At 44.9% G+C, this 23,381-nt stretch overlaps 1 protein-coding gene across 1 annotated transcript; it reads left to right on the top strand.

Moving 5' to 3' along the window:
• Positions 1-5,955: 5,955 nt before the first annotated feature.
• Positions 5,956-17,395, top strand: A4GNT (alpha-1,4-N-acetylglucosaminyltransferase). Its single transcript, XM_045857276.1, is given in 4 exon segments — positions 5,956-6,309; positions 6,312-6,379; positions 15,408-15,478; positions 15,480-17,395. Coding segments are annotated over 4 exon segments (1,008 nt in total). The 5' UTR covers positions 5,956-5,969; the 3' UTR covers positions 16,009-17,395.
• Positions 17,396-23,381: the final 5,986 nt, after the last annotated feature.

The raw sequence follows: 23,381 nt of genomic DNA, 5'->3' as shown, positions 1-23,381 counted from the left end.
TTTATTAGTTTCCCCTCAGGAAGAAGGGCTTGTGGGAACCAGGAAACACTGATCCCAAAAACTATGTGGAGGAGGATATCTGTGTAAGCCCAAAGGGTGCACTATGGCAGCTGTGAGTATGTACCTCCCAGGCCTGTGACTGGAGGGAGCATCCCTGACCAAAGGCCCCAGCTGCTGCACTGTGAAATGCTCCAATGAGCTGTGCCCAGACCATCCCTCCCACAGGCTTCTCTCAGCCACGACTGTGAAGCAAGAATACTGAGGTAGACCTGCTCCTGGGAGACACAGGACTCCGTAAGTGGCTGACTTTGGTTTGAGGACTCCCTGATGGCTTTGCTGAACTTTCCTGAAAGAAGGAGAGCCTTGGGCAAGGCAGCCTAGGACAGTTCCTCCCAAGCTTCTCTCAGACTCGCCCTGTGATTTTACAGCTGCCCAGCCTCACACAGCTCCCTCCTTATTTTCTCTCACACAGGCATTTCCCCTAATAAAATTTTGCACTGTTCATCTCTTCTTGGGGTCTGCTTCCTGAAGGATTTGAACTGGCATAGCTTATACCAGAAGGAGAGAGAGGAGTCAAGCATGACTCCCTGGTTTCCGACTTGGGAACAGGGGACAGGTGATTGCCAGGCACTGAGATGAGGGAGACCAGGGTCCTCTGTTTGGCGAGGAACAGGCATAACAAGAGGATAGATTGAGGGGCATGTGGAAGGATAATAGGAAGGGAAGACAGAGGTCTCAGGGAGGGAGGGAGGACAGTTTCACCTGTTACAGGTTTCTGCTACAGATGAAGTTTTCCTTTCCCCGCTGGAGGCCTGGTCTCAGTTCTCCAAATCGTAAGAGCAGCTCCAGTCTCCTCCATGGCTCAAAAACAGATTCTCATGAAAACATATAGAAGGAGATTAAAGAGAAGAAGCTTACTGTGGGGCTTCTGTCTTAGCTAGGGCTGCTATAACAAAATATCGCAGACTGATGGCTTAACCAACACACATTTATTGCTCACAGTTCTGGGGCTGGCAAGTCCAAGATCAAGGTGAAGATCAGGTTCCTGGAGGGCACCCTCTTCCAGGTTTGTAGACAGCTGCCTTTCTCCTGTGTCCTCATGTGGCCTTTCCTTGGTGAATGCTTCTAGAGAGAGGGAGAGGGAGAGAGATCTCTCCATCTCCCCCTCCTTGTAAGCATCCCACCTTCATGACCTCATTCAAACCTAATGACCTCCGAATACCATTACACTGGGGGTTAGGGCTTTATCGTACGAATTTTGGTGGTGGTGGAGGCAGAGGGCACAAATATTCAGTTTATAACAGCTTCTTTCAGCCATATTGGGTGGTGCTCATTCTGGGAGTCACTCAGTGTTTATATAAAGTTCCCCTGCCATGTGGACACTTGGCATAGGTGGCTCTAAGATGCTTCCCATTTTTACAGAGAAAAGAAACTAAATGCTGACTTACAGAACTTGAAGGCAAAGCTCATTCATGCAGCCCTCATTCTCAGACTGGACCCCTGTTCTCTGTCGGCTCCTGGAAGACCCCGTTCTTCAGCCGGAAGGTGGTGTCTGGTGCACGCCCACTTCCCTGAGAGCAACGGGTTCCCCTTGTCTCCCTGCCCTTGTCCCCCGTCCCTTCTTTTATCTGCAAGTAAATTTTAAATGGGGGGAAAAGACAGGTCGATCAGAGCAATTTCCAGAACGAACCCAGAAATACATTCTTCATAGCTGGGCATGGCTTTGTCAACAGGAGCAGGTTGGGCTGGTGAGACTGAGTGGAGAATAAAAAGCATTATTGCCAGAAATGCAAGGCTGGATCCATTTTCTTAGAAATGCAGAGTAGTTTCAAATAGTGTCATGGGACCAGGGGATTTTGTGCTGGCATGAATTCACTGATTTCAGTAAAAAATTCTCTTATCAGGATTTAAGGTTGTTACTGTCACGTGTCAACGTCCTTCAGTTATTCTCACTTGGGCTCCCAAGTATTGGGCCTCTGCACACACTGCCTCTGTTCACTCATGTAAACCCTGGTCTCCAGGCTTTGTTGCAGCTTCAGAACAGTGGGAAAGGAATTGGCAATGTTGATAAGATATCACACTGTGTATTGGTTTTGCACGGTTAATAGCTGAATGCTTTAACAACTTTATCAGTCCCACTTGCTTAACAAATATGCTAAAAACCGGAACTGTGGTTCCAAGGGCTCCAAAGTAAATAGGACAAGTATTGTTGGCTTGAATATTTCCTCCTTGCAATAAACTGGAGTTCAAAGAAGCTAAGAATTAAGAGGTGCACTTTTCATGTGTAATTCAGTTTAACAAACATTTATTGTTAAAAATTCCTTTAACTTTTCCTTCTTGATACAGTGAGTCCTTTATAGCAGAGGGAGTGTAGGCCCAAACACTGAAGTTGTCCCAGTTGGGATTATCAGAGGTTATCTGCAGGGCAGGAGAGTTGAGGAAATCTCTGCTCTGTTCCGTGGTTTTCTTCCCAATACTGCCTTTTCTTTGGAGAAGCTCTGAACATCCAAAGAACAGTGTTGAAAAATAAAAAGAATACTGAAATAATATTGAATGTAAAAAACCCCACTGATTCACAAGTTTCCTCCCGCAATCCTGTCCATTTATTTGGTGCTACATTGATCCATATTTCCTGAGGTCTCGTCAGTCAGCAACAATCACCCAGGCCACTGTGCTGACAAAGTTTGGCCTATGTTATAATGGAGGGAGCAGGAACTCTCTCACAGGAGGCAAAACCCGTTGGGAAAGTAGACAATACTGGGACACATAGGTGGCTCTCACCAGCGTATTCAGACCCACCCACTGCTCGAAGATAACGCTTTGCACATCTCTACTCAGATATCTATTCCTAGCAGTTGCTTGGCTTGACAGAGGAAGCCTGGTTGGTGTGGTGAAGACATTTGGGGGAATTTTGAACAGAATTAATGTCATGGAGGGTCAAAGAGCAGGGACCTCCCTTTGGGCAGGTAGTAGTGGGAGCTGTGCATCACTGGCACCCAGGGTAAAGGGATTAATGCAAGCTACAGCCCCAGGTTCTCCAAAGCCCGTCCTGGGAGCCTCTATGGACCTGTGGTGTCCAGGTGAGGAGCTGCTGCAATGGCACCTGCCTGCACATACAGAAAGATAATGTGATACAGGCCAGGTAAGGCAGAGAGTGGAGCAGAAGAAAGGGTAGACAGTTCTATTCACACCAGAGGGAAGGACTGAAAGGATGGAGCTGGGGGCCCTGGCAACTTCCTGGCAGAGTGGCTCAGAAGACAGGAGTCCTCTTCAGAAAGACTCAGGAAGGACATCAGGAAGGTGATGCTAAAAAGGCCCCAGGTACCAGTGACTGGTTGCTGGCTTCTGTGCACATCTCATCAGCTCTCACAGAGGGCTGAGGACTTCTTTCTTAAAGGTTCCCAGGGAAATAGATCTCACTCATCTGAAAACAACAACAACTTAATGTTTGTCACCAGAAAGTCCAAGTACCATCTACAGTAACAGTGTTCTATTTTTCTCTCCTTGTCCTTGGTGAAAGTGAGAGTTGCTTCTTTGGTTTGGAGGGACCTTCTTGCCCACAGTGAGCCAGAGGTCAGGCCCTTCCTACACTGGGCAGAGGAGCTGGGGCAGTTCTGGGACTCACCCTGGTGCCCTCAGCCTGTGGCGGGTGGGGGCATGACTCCCAGCTCAGGGCCCTTCCTACCCCCTACTCAGTTCTCAATCAGGCAAGTCCTACTTTCTGTGTTTGGGATGTCACTGCATCACTAATGCTCACTTTCACCTGTGTGATGAAGACCACCTCCTACTTCTCTGACCTCTGACTTCAGTGCTTGTTCAATGGTTTTGACCATTCTGCAGACAGCTGGGAGGCACTGGGTACATGACCCACCTGAAATGCAGGCCCTAGGAATGTGTCACTCCACAAATGGAGCCCTCTAGTTACCCCAGAGCAAGGAGCCAGAGCTCTGCTCTACCCACATGCACCCCCACCCCCAACTCAGGAGGAAAAAACCACCTATCTATCCAATGCCAGGGAACTTTGAAAAGATGCCAAGGTACCCTGAGCCTACAAGTGATGAGGTCCAGAGAAGAAATTCAGCTCCAAATGGAAAAGGAGTGTGTGCAGACCCAAAGAGCTATTCCTGGAAAGCCTCAGGCACATAGAAAACAAGAAACCATCGATGAGTGGGCAGCTTTACCTCCTTTGATGTAGGACCTGCCATGTCAGGATCCACAGTCTGCTCAGGATGAGCCTTCCCTGGTCACATCAGAGCATCCGGTGGGAGCTGTGGATATCTGTTCATTGCAGAGAGAAGGCTCTGCACTGCAGGTAGGCGACTCCTGGAGGAAGAACAGCTTCAAAGAGGATCACCACATACTCAGGTCAGGGGTACTGGGGAGCAGACCACAGGAGAACAGCACTGTCTGTGGACATGTGGGCATTGCCACATCAGTGGAGGACGGTGATCCTCACTGACCTGTGAGACTTCACAAGGGTGACCTCAGGGCCAAAGGGCCCTTGTTGAAGCCACTGCAACTGAAGTTGGAGAATGAATTCTTGTTCCAAGTCATCAGGAGCTTGGACTACGGGCTTGTGCCTTGCTTATTTGTGGGGATGGATTTCCTTCCTTTTTTTAAGCTGAAACCTTGTGTTTGCACAGTTTGGACCAAGTTACAGGGTTGTCTGGTGATGAAGGTTCCCAATCTCTGCCCATGATTTTGACCGAAACAAAATTTCGCAGGTGCAGTATCTTTTGGTTCCAGGGTGATATAGAGTCAGTATTCTCCATGTGAAATCCTCACCCTATAGCCCTCCTGAGAGATGCACAGATAGGCAGAATTTAGTGTGTGGGTCACCTGAAAAGCTGTGTGAGCCCCTTATTCTTTTTAAGTCTCTGTGTTGGGGGGATTTACTAATGGGAGGAGTTTCGTGTAGGTAGCATTAACCTTCTGCCAATGTTTTACTTCCCTCAGTTGTTGAATTGGAAGATTAGGTGGTGATTTATCAAAAAGCACAGTAGAAAAAACTTGTCATCATCGCTGAGACCTCAGGTATTGGCAGCTGCAATTTGCAGGCTAGAAGGTAAGCTCTGATTCATTGCTTTTGTATTTTCTAAAAGAGTCCTGTGGAATTCGAAAACAGACCACCGAAAAAGTGAGACCTCTGTTCTTCTGAAGTCAGTCAGAGTGAGAGCTAATGCTTCCAGAGTGAGGGACACAGGGGACAGAGAGACCCAAGTTGGAGGCAGGGCTTTGCTCACTGTGTGGTCTGGGCACGTTATTTAACTTTACCCTTCAGTTTGCTTCCTTGGTTAATGTTCTCCTTAGTACTATTAGCTTCTCAGTAAATTATCTTGGATTTTTCAGGTGGGTAATTATATTTTCTACAACTAGTGAGGTTTTTACCTCTTCTTTTCTAGTATTCATAGTAGACCTTCTTTTCTCTGGTTTCCTTGCCTTGGTTAGAAGTAGCAGCAGTATTCTGAATGGAAACAGTGGTAACAGACAGACCCGTGTCACATTCCCGCTCTTACTGGTGGTGTTTTAAATGCTTCATATTCAGTATGATGATTGCTGTGTGTTCTAGTGGTCAGCTTAAGTAGGTTTCCTTGTGCATTTTAAAAATTATGTGTGGATGTCAAATCTTGTCCTGTTCTTGGCATCTATTCCCCCAAATGATCATATAGCATTTCTTCTTTAGGCTATAAGATGATGCATGTGATCAATAGTTTTCCTATTAATGAATTAATTACTTTCCTGTTTTGAATCACCTTTCAATTGTCCAGTTAATCTCTAGTTAATGCATTTTTCTTTTTAATACCCTATGACTTGGTCTGATTATATTTTATTTGGGATTTTAAAAAATGTAAGCTTCAAAGTCACATTCTTGTATTATTTTCTGTGTGCTGTCTTTATCTGGTTTTGTGAATGCAACTTCTAATTAATCGTGTTGACTTAAAGGAGCACGCCAGAAGAGAGAGAGGCACATGCTGAAGGAGCTCCAGCTCCTCCTGTTGGCCATCCTGCTGCTTTCCTGGGGCTTCCTCTATCAGCTCACCCTGAAGTGCAGCTGCCTCTTCTCCTGCCTGGCCCCCAACAAGTCCCAGCAGGGGCTGGGAGCCCTCCTGGGCCAGGGGCCCAGCATTGTGTTCCTAGAGACCTCTGAGAGAATGGAGCCTCCCCCGCTGGTCTCCTGCGCTGTGGAGTCGGCTGCCAAGGTTTATCCTGAGCAGCTGGCGGTGTTGTTTATGAAGGGTCTCAGTCATTCCCTGCAGATGCCTCCAAACTCCACCTCCCCAGCCTTTTCCCTCCTCTCAACAATAGACAATGTTTCCTCTTCCTTTTGGATATGAAAAGGCTGTTTGAAGACACACCATTGTTTCCATGGTACACTCAAGTAAGTGTTCACAGAATCTCAGAGTCCCCGTGTAGGGAGGAACCACAGAAAATGAGTCCAACCTACCTACCCATTTGACAGATGGGTAAACTGAGGGTAAGGACACAGTGTCAGAGGTGGGACTAGAACCCAGATCCTTGAACTCTTGCCTGGTCTTCTTTCCACGGTGTTGAGTTCTGATGCAAGTAATCAAGAGAGACTTAAGTTACACTCACCTTTAGCCTGCTGACTTTTGCGTCTAGCTTTCTACCTTAGTATCTGGGTTACATCTGAGACTATTCTTAGGTGAATGAGTTTCTATATCTTTTCTACTGTCAGTTGTAAACTCATCCATGTTAAACTTCTTTGCACCTGAAGGGGAAACCAGGCAGTATTTCACTTGAAAATCATGTAAACAGAAAACTCATAAAGGATCAGGTGGAGTGCAGCTATATGAGATTGGGTATATTTAGATATATTCAAGAAACTGCTGGAACTCTCAGGAATTTTGTAATCACCACCTTAGTAACACAGCATAATAGGAACATAGTATCTCAGTTAAACATTTCTCTCATGAGGACCCACAGTTGGGTAGCATTTAAGGAAATTACAGGATAACCACTCAGTGACTCCACTGTGCAGCTTCAACTGTGTCACCTTGTGAAGACTGCAACGTGGGATTAAATACTCGTACGTTGTAAAGCAAACACGATGATTTTACCTATGCAATGCCCCTCCCCCAATCTATTGGATGAGAATATGTGAATTTTATCAATAAAATTGTTTTTTTAAAAGTAATTAAAAATTGACATCAACATACACGATAACATTTGCTTGCCATATAAAGTCCTAAGTTCTAATCCTAGGCTAGATCAAACGTCAGAAAGCCTTTTCTCTGCAAAGATCCAGAAAGTCAGGACTTCAGGTTCTGCAGGCCAACAGGCACAATTGAGGCCATTTATGAAGGCACTTGCATTAGTTTCCTCTGGGTGAGTAACAAAATGCCACAACCTTGGTGACTTAGAAGAACAAACAAGTGTTCCCTCAGTCATGGAGACCTGGAGTCCCAAATGAGGTTCACAGGGTGCATTGCAAGGGGCTGGCAGGGCCCATTCCCTGCACTGTTGGGGGGTCTGTAGGAGAGTTTCCTTCCAGCGGGGGTGGGGGGACATCACTGCAGTCTCTGCCTCCCTCTCTACACCCCTTGTCCTGTGTGTGAGAACTCTCCCTCCCCCTCACTGGGTAAAGACACATGTAATCCTATTTAGAACCCATTGAGATAACCTCCCCATCCCTCCATCCTCAGTTTATCACATCTGCAAAGACCTTTTTTCCACGAGGGAACAGTTGCAAGTTCCAGGACTCAGGCCCTGATATCTTTGCACGTCTGTTACTCACCCTACTGCAGTATTCATGTCTAAAACAGGGAGACTTCTGCCCACCCTGCCTCATTCCCCTGGGGCTTTCCTGGGTGGAGGCCACCCTTGCCCCAGGGTGCTGTCATCTAGAGACGTTTTCTAGAATAAAGGGCAGGACGCAGTGTACAAGTGTATGTGTGGGGAAGGGGGGCAAGTAGGGAATTAATCAATTTCACTCTTGACCCTGTGACTTTAGATTCCAGTGTTCCCACTTTTTCTTCTGAAGTGTGTAGAAGTTTCAAAGAGGCAGTTGTGAGGAGGAGGAAAATGACTCACTAGACTGAGATTTCACTGCAGTTGCCAGCACCAGATCCTAACAAATAGGTGGTGACCACTGGGGAGCAGGACCCAGTACAGGGCATAGGCCTGGTGGGTCACTCAGCGCTCTCCTGTGTGAGGGTGCTCCAGGACTGTACAAGACCAGGCTATCTGCTGGCTCAGACCCCACTCCTGGGCTCAATTAACATAACTTAAACTGTGCTCCTTGGGAAAAGAAACCTCTACTCAAATTGTTTTGGGAGATGCCACACACTATTCATTTCTTACAAACTAATCATGCACATGAAGAGATTAAAGGCTCTGTGTAGTTCTGAACCTAAGAGACTTTGATTCATGCCAGCATTTTACAAACTTATTTGAGCATGGAACCCACTTTCAGGATGATGAAAATGTTTTCTTGGAGCAAACATTTTGTGCAACACAGTTTGTGTTTCTCTAAGCTCAGCTTTGCTGTTGGGCATTTGAGATAAGATGGGCCTTGGGACACAGCTCTTAGGTGTCTGCCCCATCTAAACCTGCTATGCACTACACCAGACTGAGCTCACTACCCTTGGGGCAGCTAGGTGTGGCATGTTCTGACCCAGTGAGGCCATCTCAGGATCGATGGGGGGAAGCTGTTAGGGATGGCTCAATGTGTCATCAGCTGCTGGTGAGCACCAGGTGTGCTGCACTGATTTGACCACCGTAGCCCCTGAGGATGCCCAGGGTTGAGTCCGGTGGGGAAGGGACATGGTGAGGAACCAGAAACCTAATGCACTGTCTGGTGCTCACCCTGGGGGCAGCTCTTGAGTTTCAGGCCAATATCAGTCCAATGCCCACATTCAGGCTGGCTTCCACACCCTCCCATTCTGGGAAGCTTTTGTTATCCTATGTCTCTGGGTCAGCTCACTAACCACCACCACTTTACTAACTAATCAACACAATTTCTACCAAAACCATTTTGTTTAAATAAGTGGATATCTGGACCCAGATTGCCTGGGTTCAAAGTCAACTTCTACGTCTTTGACTTTGGACAAATAACTGAATTTCTTGATCCTTTTAGTTTTTCACTTGATAAATGGGAATAATCATAATACCAATCTTTGATAATTGTGTAGATCATAAAAAACTTAAGACAGTTTTTGATAACTTTTAGCTATTATTATTTACCAGGTCTTCAGCAATTGCATGTCATATGATGATGTGAAAAACTCTTGTGAAGATTTCTGCAAAGTCTTAGTTAACCTGTTTCATTTGCCTTTTTATTTTTATTTATTTTTAATCTTTTCCCCCTTTTTTAAAATTGTTTTTCAAGTACAGTTGTCTCCATTCCCCACCACCACCATCTCAACCCTACCCATCCCCACCTGCTACCTTAGAAACTACCCCACTTTGGCTTTGTCTGTGTGTCCTTTATACATGTTCCTGACAACCATTCCTTCTTTCTACCTCATTATGCCCCCCTCCCCTCTAGTGACTGTCAGTTTGTTCTTGATTTCCATGTCTCTGGTTATATTTTGCTTGCTTGTTTGTTTTGTTGATTAGGTTCCACTTATAGGTGAGATCATATGGTATTTGTCTTTCACTGCCTGGCTTATTTCACTTAGTGTAATGCTCTCCAGATCCATCTAAGCTGTCATGAAGTGTAGGAGCTCCTTCTTTCTTTCTACTGCACAGTATTCCATCATGTAAATGTACCACCGTTTTTTGATCCACTCCTTTACTGATGGGCTCTTAGGCTATTTCCTTGTACTTGGCTATTGTAAATTGTGCTGCTATGAACATTGGGTTGTATAGATTTCTGTGAATTGGTGTTTCAGGATTCTTAGGGTATAGTCCCAGCAATGGAATTGCTGGGTCAAAAGGGAGTTCTGTTTTCAGTTTTCTGAGGAAATTCCATACTGTTTTCCACAGTGGCTGCAGCAGTCTGCATTCCCACCACCAATGTACTAGGGTTCCCTTTTCTCCACAAACTTGCGAGCACTTATTGTTTGAACAGTGTGAAGTGGTATGCCATTGTGGTTTAATTCGTATCTCTTTGATGGTAAGTGATGCTGAGCATCTTAAGTGGACACCAGCCCGCAGAGTCCGCGGCGTTATGGATGAGACACTAGACAAATTCACATGGACTACTGAATCCTATGGAGGAAAAGGGACGGCATGGCTACTCTCTCAAGAGGACAGTGCCCTAACCCTTGCCTTGACAAGCTTTTATTGGCTTTCAATTTGCACAGGAATACAGGTAAAGCTCATCAATCATTGTCAGGCAGTAAGGATCAAACAATAGATAGCATACAAAGAACTACCAGGGCTTATTCTGAGTCAGGGTCTGTTAGCTAAAGGGCTACAAAACTTTGGGAAACAAACTCATTTCCTGCTAGGACCCTTATCATTTAATTGAGAGAATTCTTAGCAAAGCAGGTTTCGCAGGATTTTATATATTCTTCCTTAGGCCTGATCACCTGGGGAATCTGCCCTTTCCAGCACAGGGCTGCACCACCCTCTGTCATTGTTTCAGGCTTAAGTCAGGCAAGGGAAGTAAGGCAGCCAAGAGATTAGGAGACTTCTCACAGACAAAATGAGGAATCAGGCTATGTCAAAGCCAAGGGGCGAGGGTCCATTACCTCCTTTTACTATAGTCCCCCGAGTCCTTCCCTGGGGGCTCCCCGTGATTGTGCCTGTCTTAGATAATTTCTCTCTCGAGGAATCTTACCCGTCATTGGCTAACTGATCAAGCATTGGGGGCCAGGCAGGGAGAAGTAAAAGGAGCAGAAGCGGTGTCCCTGCCAGGGAGATAAGCTTTGTCTCCTTAGTGACTTATGGGCTGAATGTTGTTCACTAAGCCTTAGCCGTGTGTGTGTGTGTGTGTGGGGGGGGCAGGGGTTACAGCTTCTGAAACCAGGCAGGGCAGTTCCCAACAAGCATCCTTTCATATATCTCCAGTTCATCTCTAGGTCTTCCTTGGAGAAGTGTCTGTTCGCGTCCTTTGCCCATTTTTTAATTGGATTGTTTGTCTTCCTGGAGTGGAGTCATGTGAGTTCTTTATATATTTTGGAGATCAAACCCTTGTCCAAGGTATCATTTGCAAATGTATTTTTCCATACAGGTGGATCCTTTTTTATTTTGCTGATGTTTTTGTTAGCCATGCAGAAGCTTTTTATTTTGATAAAGTCCCATTTGTTTATTCTTTCCTTTATGTCTCTTGGTCTAAGGGGCATATCACCTAAGTGAAAATATTGCTGCGTGGAATATCTGAGATTTTCCTGCCTATATTGTCCTCTAAGACTTTTATGGTGTTGCGATTTATACTTAAGTCTTTTATCCATCTTAAGTTAATTTTTGTGTATGGTGTAGGTTGGTGGTTGAATTTCATTTTTTTGCATGTGGCTGTTCAGATCTCCCAACACTATGTGTTGAAGAGGAAACTTTTACTCCATTTTATGCTTCTGCCCCCTTTATCGAATATTAATTGACCATAGAGACTTGGGTTTATTTCTATGCTCTCTATTTCTTTCCATTGATCTATGTGTTTGTTCTTATGCCAGTACCAGACTGTTTTGATTACTGTGGCTTTGTAATATAGTTTGATATCAGGTATTGGGATCCCTCCTACTTTGTTCTTCTTTCTCAAATTGCTGTGGCTATTCGGGGTCATTTGTGGTTCCATATAAATTTTTGAAATGTTTGTTCTATATCTGCAAAATATGTCATTGGTATTTTAATAGGGATTGCATTGAATCTATAGATTGCTTTGGGTAGTATGGGCATTTTGATAATTTTAATTCTTCCAATCCATAAACATGGTACATGCTTCCATTTGTGTCTTCCTTAATTTCTTTCTTCAGTGTTGTATAGTTTTCTGAGTACAGGTCTCTTACCTCCTTGGTTAGGATTATTCCTAGGTACTTTATTTTTCTTGTTGCTATACCAAATGGGATCTTTTTCCTGGTTTCTGTTTCTGATATTTCATTGTTGGTATACAAAAATGCCTTTGACTTGTGAATTGGTCCTGAGAGGTGGTTAGTATGGCTTCCATTCACTCCTCCACCATCTCCCCTCTAAAGGCTCATTTGGCTTTAAAAAAAAATAAATGTATTGGGGTGGCATTGGTAAAGAGGTTTCCATTGTACATTTCTATGACACTAAGTCTGCATGTTGCACGGTGTGCCCCGCACCTACAGTCAAACCGTCTTCCATCACCATATATCAGGCCCCCTCCACCCCTCACCCCCTTCCCTCTGGCAACCCCCTCGTTGCTTTTCAAAGCCAAGAGTTGCTGTTTAATTTTTAATCAACATAATTCAATTTAGAAAAACCTATTTTGTTTTCCTGCAGAGTTTAGCATTTGTCTGGAAGCACTGCCAATTATTATGAGTTATTTTTATTCTTTTAAAAAGTATTTTCCATGTTGTTCACCTTGTAGCACTTGCAGTCATCCAGTCTTTCCTGCCCCATGTCCAGTCCATCAAAATCGGATGGCTTGTTCTTTGCCACGTGTGCAGGACTTGACCCCTTCTCCCACCGCCTCCACTATCACCCTCCTTCACCTTCACCTCTTGCTGGATTATTTCAACAATCTCTTCACTTGACTCTTTACTTCTGCCTTTGCCACCTCCCAACCCCCACCCTGTCTTTTTCCACAGAGCTGCGAGTGGGGCCCTTTGAAGACTAATTCAGATCATATCCCGCCTTTCCTCCAAATCTCCCAAAGCAGTTTAGTATTTTTTATGTTTTATTTTCATTTTAATATGTTATTAATTATGCTATTACAGTTGTTTCATTTTCCTCCCTTCAGTCACCTTCACCCTGCACACCCTCTCCCACCCATTCCCCCCCTTTAGTTCATGTCCATTTATCATACGTATAAGTTCTTTGGCTTCTACTTTTCCCATACTATTGTTACCTGCCCCCGTGTCTATTTTCTACCTACCATCTATGATACTCATTCTCTGTGCCTTCGCCCGCCTCTTTCCCTCCTACTCCCTTGTTGATAACCCTCCATGTGATCTCCATTTCTGTGGTTCTGTTCCTGTTCTAGTTGTTTGCTCAGTTTGTTTTTGTTTTTGTTTTAGGTGTGGCTGCTTTTGTTTTAGGTGAGTTTGCTGTCATTTTACTGTACATATTTTTTATCTTCTTTTTCTTAGATAAATCCCTTTAACATTTCATGTAATAAGGGCTTAGTGGTGATGAACTCCTTTAACTTGACCTTATCAAAGAAGCACTTTATCTGCCCTTCCATTCTAAATGAAAGCTTTGCTGGATAGAGCAATCTTGGATGTAGGTCCTTGCCTTTCATGACTTCGAATACTTCTTTCCAGCCCCTTCTTGCCTGTAAGATCTCTTTTGAGAAATCAGCTGACAGACAGTCTTATGGGAACTCTTTTGTAGGTAATTGCCTCTTTATCTCTTGCTGCTTCTAGGATTCTCTCCTTCATTTTAATCATGGCTAATGTAATTATGATGTGCCTTGGTGTGTTCCTCTTTGGGTCCAACTTCTTTGGGACTCTCTGAGCTTCCCGGACTTCATGGAAGTCTGTTTCCTTTGCCAGCTTGGGGAAGTTCTCCTTTATTATTTGTTTTAGATAACTTTTCCACTTGTTGCTTTTCCTCTTCTCCTTCTGGTACCCCTATAATTTGGATGTTGTAACATTTAAAGATGTCCTGGATGTTCCGGACCCTCTCCTCATTTTTTAAAAGTTCTTATTTCTTCATTCTTTTCTGTTTGGTTGTTTCTTTCTTCCTTCTGGTCCACTCCATTGATTTGAGTCCCAGTTTCCTTCCCATCACTATTGATTCCCTGTACATTTTCTTTTATTTCACTTAGCGTAGCCTTCATTTTTTCATCTAGTTTGCAACTAAATTCAACCAATTCTGTGAGTCTCCTGATTACCAGTGTTTTGAACTGCACATCTGATAGGATGGCTATCTTTTCATTGCTTAGTTGTATTTTTCTGGAGCTTTGATCTGTTCTTTTGTTTGGGCCTTTTTTTTTTCATCTTGATGTGCATGTTACATAGTGAGATGCGGAGCTTTAGGTGTTCACCAGAGTGGGGTAACCCACATCACTAAGTTGTGATGCTGTATGTGGGGAAGGGATCCAAGAGGAAACAATGGTGCTTGCTGTGTTCTCTTCCAGCTTTTAGTCACTTCCCCCACTTCCCACAAGCAAATTGGGCCCTTCTGGTGCTGATTCTCGTGTGGGTGGGATTTTGTATGTTCTAGGACCCCATGGGTCTCTCCAGTGAACTTTCCTGTGAGGCTGGGAGTTTCTCCCACTGCTGCCTCAAATCCCACAGGTGTTTTCAATCAGTGGTTTGAGGCTTTATTTCCCAGAGCTGGGACCCTGGGTTTTGTGGTCTGTCCTGCTCCCTCTTTGTTTCGCCTGGTTTATCTGCATACAAATGTGGGATTACCTGTTCCGACAGCCACTGCCTTGCTGGTCAGCTGCAGCCTTGTGCACCCTGTTGTACAATCTGCTGACTTGCTGGGTCCACTAGCTGCCACTTTGCCACAAGTCCTCTCTTCCCCAGCTGCCCAACTCCACCCCTCCTACTGGTCTGGATGAACGTGTCTTCTTTAATTCCTTGGTTGTCAGACTTCCATACAGTTCAATTTTCTTTCAGTTCTGGTTGTTTTTTATTTTTAAACTCTTGTTGTCCTTCTTTTGGTTGTGCGAGGAGGCACAGTGTGTCTACCTATGCCTCCATCTTGGCTGAAAGTCCGTAAGTTTAGTCTTTACCCAGCCCACATAATCCACCCTCCTTCTCTACCCACTACCTCTCTGATCTCATCTCCTACCCCTCTTTCCTCACTAGTTTGCTTTGTCCACAGTGCCTTCCTCCCACTCCTGCCTCAGGGCCCTCACACTAGCCATTCTCTGTATCCAGAACCTCCTCAGAGGTTCAGCACAGTTCACCTACTCACTTCCTTCCAGTTTCTGCTGGAACCCAAGACTGTGCTCCACCCTGCCCCCTTCATAGCCCCTTCACTCAGCTTTTTTCCTTCATAGTCCTTACAAACACACAACATGTTACAACCCATTGAAATTGACTCACAGAGTTCATTGAGACATCCTTTTTAGGTTTCTACTTTACCTTTCCACTGCTTTCATTTTTTGAAAAACAATTTCATGAAATCTTTAAAAGCCAGTAACATCTTCCCATGAATACTGATTGCTCTCAACTGTTTACTTAAAGTCAACATTTTGGGGTGGAAGAGGTAAGTTTGGTAAATTCTCAAAATTGGATTTTTGGCCAATAAAGTTTTGGGAAGCTGGCTTGCTGGCCCCTCCTCAGCCCCCAGGTCCTGGTCTACTGCTGTGACCCCCGCTCCCTTCCCCGCTGCTGGGGGCTGATGCACACCTGCTCCTGCAGATCAATGGCAGTGCACAGAGAAAGTGGTTGCAGGTCAGCTCAGATGGGGTCCGACTGGCCATCATCTGGAAGTGTGGACAGCGAAGTCATCTCGGTCAGGCCCATCCCCCAGGAGAACTTTTTGGCTGCACAGGCTTTTCAGTTCGCTAGTAGTGACGTGTTTGGATTCCTCCCCCCGCACACCTTCCTGTGGGAGTGCATGGAGAACTTTGTTGAACACTACAACTCTCACATTTGGGGCAACCAGGGACCTGATTTGATGACAAGGATGTTGAGACTGTGGTGCAAACTTGAAGACTTTCAGGGGATAAGTGACCTCAGGTGTTCGAACTTGTCCTTTCTACATCCCCAAAGATTTTACCCCATCTCCTACCCAGAGTGGAGGCGCTACTATGAAGTCTGGGACACACACCCCAGCTTCAATGACTCTTATGCCCTGCATCTGTGGAACTACATGAACCAGGAAGGGAGGGATGTGGTTACAGGCAGCTACACACTGGCGGAGAATCTTTACCGAAAGCACTGTCCCAAGACCTAAAGGGATCTGATTCAAGGTCCCCCAGGCTTGGTGACTGGGGAGTTGGGTCCAGGGAACAAATAGAGCCAATGTTGGTTCATTGCTGCTACATCAGGACACTAAGCACTGCCTGGGGAGCCATGCTTTCCCTTGATCACCACTCTCCCCTGGATGTGGGGTCTTAACTACAAGTCATTTACAATTAGCTTCCCCTGCCTGACATAGACAAGTCCCAGAGAACTTTGGCCTGATTCTGTGTCAGGCATTGACCCTGGTGCCACCAAGTTGTTTGTGTGTGCTATGGCAGAGGTGGCACCTCAGAAGGTGACAGCTCCCCAGGGCAATGTGATCTAGTCCTCTATCAACTCTTGGTCTCCTTGGGACGTGGAACAGAGCCTGGCACACGGCAGTGCTCCAGAACTCTCAAGCGTAGTGCGTGGCAGGTCTGTGTCAGCTGAGGCTGGAGTCTCTTTGGCCTCACGGACAAGGAAGACTGGGGTGCATGTCAAATCCACTTTCTCACAACAGTCCTGCAAAAGTGGGCACTACACTTACATATGGGGAGATAGAGGCTGGTGGAGATGGCAAACACAAACAGGCATCCTCACAGTTACTTTCTGCACACTTCAGGGATAAGTTGGGATGAGAGCAGGGAAGCAAAGGTTCCCCACAGATTTCCCACTGGACTGAACTTGGAGGACACTCCCTGACTTTCAGAGCCTGGGATGAGCCTAGGGATGCTTTAGCTAAGTGAGTTCTCAGAATGACTTTGCTCAATAGAGTTTATTTTTCCCACTTTAGAAAGAGGTTAAGTGACTTTCCCAGGGTTGCACAACTTGGGAATATGGAATGTAAATGAATCTTTTACTCCAGAGCTCAGGCTGTTCTCTCCCCTGCAGTGAGCAGGAGGAATCCCTGGAGAGAAAAGCATGCCCTGACTCTGAAAGGAGGAGAAACAGATGCCCCATGAGGGCAGATGCCCAAAGACCTTCCTACTTTGTCCTGGTCTCCGTCCCACAGGTTTTTTTAAGTTTAAAAAATTGTGATAAAATGTACACACTATAACAGTTGCCATTTTAACCATTTAAAGTGTGTAATTCAGTGGCATTAAGTACATTCACATTGTTGTGCAAACACCACCACTATCTGCCTCTAGAACTTTTGTATCACCCTGAAGTGAAGTTCTGTGTCATTAAACACTAACCCCCCATTCCCTGCCCACCCTTTTCTCAGCCCTGGTAACCACTCTTGTAGTTTCCAGAATATCTCTATGGGTTCCACTATTTTAGGGATGATGTATGAGGGAAATCATGTAACATGTTTCAGAATGCCATTCCTTTTTAATTAAATAATATTCCTTTGTATGTATGTGCCGCACTTTTGAATCCATTCATATGTCGATGGACACTTGGGTTGCTTTCACCTTTTGGGTATTGCAGATAATGCTGTTATAAACTTGTACATGCAAATACCAGTTTCTGCTTTCAATTCTTTTGAATACACAGCCAGAAAGGACCTGCTGGACCCTATGGCAATATTATGTTTAATTTTTTGTGAATCGCCATTCTCTTTTCCACAGCAGCTGTACCATTTTTTACTCCTATCAGCAATGCAAGGGCTTCCAATGTTTCCGCACCCTTGCCAACATGTGTTCCCACACAATTTTGCTTTGGCTGACCCAAGATACAGAGCTTGGCAGATTGAGGCTCACGTGGGAGAAAGGCTTTAAAAAATTCCCAGAAATGTGAGTCTCAGTAAAGCCAAGACCAGCTATAGTGTGGGATGAAGATCTGGTGTTGGAGAGACAGAGCTCTTTGGTCCTGGGCTTCACAGCTAGATGCACAGGAGAAAGCCAGCAGGTTGGGGGAGGGGTATAATTGACATCTGACCAAGCCTGGGGCTCACCCAAAAGACTAGAGTGGGGCCAGATCAGAAACCAGGAAGGTCCCTTTAGTTTAGGGCTGGTGGCCTGGGATGTCTGCCCAAGAGTCTGCAGGTGCCCCTGCTTTTGTGCCATTCACATGGATCCTGGATTTTCCTGAGGGATTAAACCAGTCATTCCCTCCTTTCCCCTCCAATCAGATCTAAAAATAGCTCATCCCAGAGCAATGAGGGGAGAGGCTCCACTTCTCCTCATAGAGGTGTGGGATGCCTGCCTGGGGAGAGGGGATTCCTTGGACATCTCAGGCCTCAGCTACTAATGCTGAGAGGTTCTCTTGTCCTTGTCCCATTGGCAGCAATGAGGTGGCCCGTGGCTGTTTCCACCCTGCAGAGTAGGAGGTTTCCCAGAGTGGGAAAGCATCCTCACCTGGAGCAGCCACGAAGAGCCAGGTGGATTCTGGCAATGGCCTGGGCATGTCAAAAGCTATTGGGTGCTGTTGAGCTGTTGACCACAGCTGAGTGAGCCCAGAGGCGGGGCCAGGCTGAGGTGTGGAACCAGTAGGTGGGGAATTCTGCCCACTCTCTTGGTTCCCGAAACAGTTAGGTGAGTCAGGCAGTTTAGGAAAACTGCCAGGGATTAGGCCCCAGGTGGGCACAGCTGGGGAGCATCTGTGCAGTTCCAGTAATTCGTGCTACCAGTGGCTAGAAGCTAAACATTAGCAGCTCCAGATGCCCCTGAGGGCTACAGATTGATATTTAAGAATCAGCCAGAATTTCATTTAACAATCAGCTCTTTGGTCCGTGTTATAGAAGTTGGTGGACAGGTTTCAAAGAACTGCAAAGGCTCCAGGAATTGTTTCCCAGAGGGATTGCTGCCTTGTGTGGTGGTGAACCCCCCTCACTGGCAACCTGCGAAGCCAGGGCTCCCTTCCTTGGCTGTGGATTTCCCATGGCAGAAACCCTCTTGAACAAGGCAGGGAGTTCGGAAATGCTAGCATAAATACCATTCTTTTGGGTCTCACTAATTGATGACATTGACCTGGGATTGGGATCTTTCTTGGGGCCCATCAAAACATTGAGAGATGGTTGACAAAACTTCAGATTTTTTAATGACAGTCATTTCTGTCTGTTGTTATTGTTATTAGATGTGGGACAAGCAGTCCCCTGCTCATTTCCTGTGGAGAAACTAAGGATTCCATCCCCTCCCCCACAGGGCATGTGGTTTCCAGGTAACCAGTAACATTCTTATTTCACTTTGTCTTCTGGACTCAGCTGTGAAGTTGAGTCTGTGGAGATCCAGGGAGAATTGAAGGTCTCCAGCACTTACTGTATTGTGAATCACTATAAACTTTCAGTTCTTGCAGTCTGGTGAAGAAACTTCAGGTACTGTAATTTCCATAATGAGAAATAATTGCTGTATTATCACCATCAACATTGGGAGGTAGTTTGGCATACTCCAAAAGCTTCAGACTCAAACAGAACTTGAAGGTTGGCTTTCTTACTTAGTAGCTGAGTGGTTTAGGGGAGGTCCCTTAGCTTTTTGAGCCTCAGTTTTCACATTTTTCAGTTGAGGCAAATGACAGCTTCATACAAGGCCATAGGATGGCTAGAAGTAGAGCTCTGAAAGGCTGCCACAGTGCCTGGCACATAGATACGTAATAAATGATGGCTGCTGTCATCATCATAATCCTCAATCCCCACGGTTTTGCCTCACACTTTGAGGTCAGAGACTTAGGACAACTGAGAATTGGACTTGGGATTTCAGTGAAAGAAAAGAGTGAGACTTTTGGGGCTTAGTAAAACCTCATGAACTAGGACCACTGCTTCAGAATGCTGTATAACTGGGAGTGGGGCTGCCACCATCAGTTTTAGAGAGTGGGCTCAGAGGGTCAACGTGAGGGATTTAGGGCTGCTTGGGGGGCAAGCTACGACCCTGTGCTCTTATCTCGACAGTGAGTGTGGGCTTTGGGGCTTCTCACTGGTGAGTCTGAACCCACCCATAAGGGCTCCTGAGCTTTCCTAGTGGCCAGTAGGATTAAGCTATGGACACAGTCGGTCAACAAACCAATCACTTTAGTAAGTGTGGATAACCTGTGACTCTGAGGAGTCCAAATTAAGGACTCCTAACTCCATTCTTATACTTTCTCCTAATTCTTGCTGGTCTGTAGCCTCATTTCTCCAAGACCCCAAGAATGTAGAATTTTGAGGCAGATAGTCTAAGATTTTGACAATTTTGTTTTAGTTTAATAGCAATCTGGGCTGTGGGTAATATGCCAGGGGCTGGAGTCCAACAAATGCAAGTAAGTCAAGGTTCAGCCTTTATGGACCTCACAGCTGGAGGAATTGGAGATGGGCCGAGAGATGAGACAGAAATACCTGCTGTGTGAGGCCCCTCTTGGTTCTTCCACAGCACCCTGTCCGAGCTCCTACCCTGACACCACTCTGTACAGCAATTTCTATGTATTTTTCTGTCTTCCTGGAGAACAAACTCTGGAGCCAGACACCATCACTTACTAGTGGTGTGATTGTGGGAAAGTCATTTGTCTTCTTTGTCTGTGTCTCAGTTTCTTCATCAGTGTCCTGGGTTGTTGTGAGAATTAAATGAGATAATATCTGTAAAGCTTTATATGTATGTGTGGAGCAAGCTTTGGAGGAAGCTTCACGGGTTCCTTTGGTGGATCTGGAGGCCGTGCTCCTGGGGTGGCCAGGAAGGCCTGCCAAATGTTTGTGAGAAGTCTCCCATTTGATTGCGCATGGAAGATGCTAAAAGACAAATTCTCCACTCTCCATCTTGTGGGGTGCCTTGTGTTTAAGTCTGAGTCATCAGAGGTGGCTGAATGAGCCTGCTGGATGATGAATGGGATGAAGCTGAGTGGCTGAGTGACTGATGTTCAATGTGATAGAAATGCCTAAGTGGTTGCCCTGTTAAAATCAATACCAGACCTCTGACTTGCTATGTTTTTTGGCAACCATTTTAATTTGTTGGTGGATATATGAAGATATTTCTAAACTTCAGTTGTTTGTTGGGGTAATTTGAATTACTTTTTTCATCACTGGGGTTTCATTTGACTGTTTGCATTGAGATTGCAATGTGTGAAATTTTTTTGATAGTTGTGGCCTCTTGTTCTACCAGGCCTAGGAAAGTGGCATTAAGTTTAGGAGATGTGCCAGGTATAAGGAAAACCACAGACATCAAGATGGAGAATCAGTTGCCATTTATCATCAAGTTTGCACCGTGGTTTCTCTTATACCTGGCATGTTTTCTGCATTTAATGCTCCCTTCCTGGGCCTGGTAGAATTTGGATTTGCATTTTGTGGTATAGTCAGTATTGGAAGGTTTGTTGTCATGGTCCCAAGAGACAGGCTGACCAGCAAGAAATCGATTTGGGAGTGTCTGAGTACTTACAGCAGGCCTATGGTAGCTGAAGCTGTGGGTAGTGTGAGCTCATCCCCAGAGGGACAGTGCAGGGAGAGATGGGTGTGGGTGAAGAGAAGACTATGACAGGGACATTGGGACACTGAGTCTTAAAGGAGGAGTGAAAGGGTAGTAACTGTTTAAGAAAGAGGCTGGAAGGAGCAAGGTGGGAGGAGAGATGAGAGACCTGAGGATGGAACATTCCAGGCCTTATTGTTAGAGAGAAAACTGTGAGCAAGCATCTGAAGGATAAAGCTTAATCAGGTGAATAGTGAGTTCTGTGGTGAGTTTCCCGGTGTGAAGGAGGACAGAAAGCAGGTGTCCTGTTACCCTGGTCCACAGCATGAGCATGCTTGGTAACCTGCTGTTGCTCCAGGTGCAGCTTGTTGTGACTGTTGTCTCTGAGGTTCTGGTGACATGGTGGTAGCTTGAGCTGAACATGGTGTCATCTCGCCCACTTCTGTTTTGCTCTCTTGCCTTGACTTTTATTTCCTTTTTTTTTCTTTTTTTTTCAAATAATATCAGATGTTAAGTAGAAATGTGCCAGTCTTCTCCTCATGGCCATAGTGGAGGTGCTTGTGGCTGAAGGGCTTTGCTTTTTGAGTGTGCTTTGGGAAAGACTGTCTGAGAAGGAAGCACGGGAGCCAAAATGGAAAAGGTGGGCCAGTGGCATCGTGAGGGCAGTCTCCCAGACAAGGATTGGCCCAAGAAGGCACGCTATAAATGCAGGGGAGGGAGTGAATGAATGAATGAGTTTGAAGAATAAGGAGTGATGATCTGATCAGAGCAAATTTTTAGAACAAATGGTTTCAAAAATCATGTTGGGTGTTTCAGAGTTCACAAGTGTTAGAAGCAGATGCACCTCCAACTTTTTTCCATTCTGATCTTGCTACGTGGGTCAAACCACTTAGTCTCTAGAAATCAGTTTTTTTGTAAAATGGGAATAGCAAAAGCTGTTTGTAGGTTTGTATTTAAAGCTGGTATGTGGCACAAAGGCTGGTACTGGCTGCACTGCAGCTGCTGTTAGCACTGAGTTCATTCCCTTTGCCTGTCCTCAGTTCCCACAGCACCCTGGGGGTCTGCATGGCAGGGCTCTAACCCCCTTTCCTAAAAGAAGACAGAGGCTTAGGGAGGTGAGGACTTTTCCTGGAGGTCCTTTCCTTCTTTACAAAGTCACCACTACTATTTCTTCAAGGTCTTTCTCCTTCCTCAGTGACCTTTCTCTTCTCTTTCTATTGCACTTCAAATTCTGAATCACATGATCTAGAAAGAACTTAAGGATAATTATTTGTACTTCTTCTTGCCCCAGATTCTAAGTTCCTCAAGGAAAAAAATTATAAAAGTAATAGATGATGACGTATAGAACTTTAAATAGTATGGAGAGGTAGAAAATGAAAAACAAAGGTCCCCTAACTTTCATTCTCATGCCCAGAGGTAATGATTTGTCTATTTTTCTAGAAATAGTCTAGGCTTATGAAATAATATATCATCCATCATAAATTAATATATTTAATTGAATTTTATTATACATGAATAGCAAATATGAACAATTAACATATATATATGATCATCATTTGTCTGTGTAAGGCCTGTCTGTGGATCTGTTATCTGTGTAACTAGTTACCAATCTCCTATCTATGGACCACCCTTCTATTCATTTATTTATCCTTATTTCACATTTCCACTTAGCTCTCCCCACATTGGCAACCATTATATTGTGATGTCTATATATATTAAAATATATCTCTATATATTTATACATAAAGATATGTGTGAGACATACATATTTCTTATATTTATGTTATTAATGTAATATAATAATATATCATTTAAACAGAAGCAGAAGTGTATATATGTATATCCTCATACATATGCACACACATATACATGTAATCCCATTATTCCCTATCAGTACATGTGAAGCTGCATTATTCTCATCAGGAGATGCATAGTGTTTCATTGTATAGAGATACATCTGTGTCCTCTATCGCACTTTGTACTTTGCTTTCTTATACTTTTTATACTTTGCTATTACAAACAACAGTGCAATGACAACTTTTACACAAGCCCTTTTACACACTTGTATGTATTTATCTGAAGTAGAATGTTGGGTTAAAATCCCTGTTGCTCTTGCCAAATTACTTTCCAAAGAGAGAGAACA

The sequence above is a fragment of the Phyllostomus hastatus genome, unplaced genomic scaffold, assembly GCF_019186645.2.
Source record: "Phyllostomus hastatus isolate PE091 unplaced genomic scaffold, TTU_PhHast_1.1 phas_scaffold_129, whole genome shotgun sequence".
Classification (NCBI taxonomy): Eukaryota; Metazoa; Chordata; class Mammalia; order Chiroptera; family Phyllostomidae; genus Phyllostomus; species Phyllostomus hastatus.
Note: the sequence above shows the minus strand (reverse complement) of the source record. Positions and strands in the feature narration are given on the sequence as shown.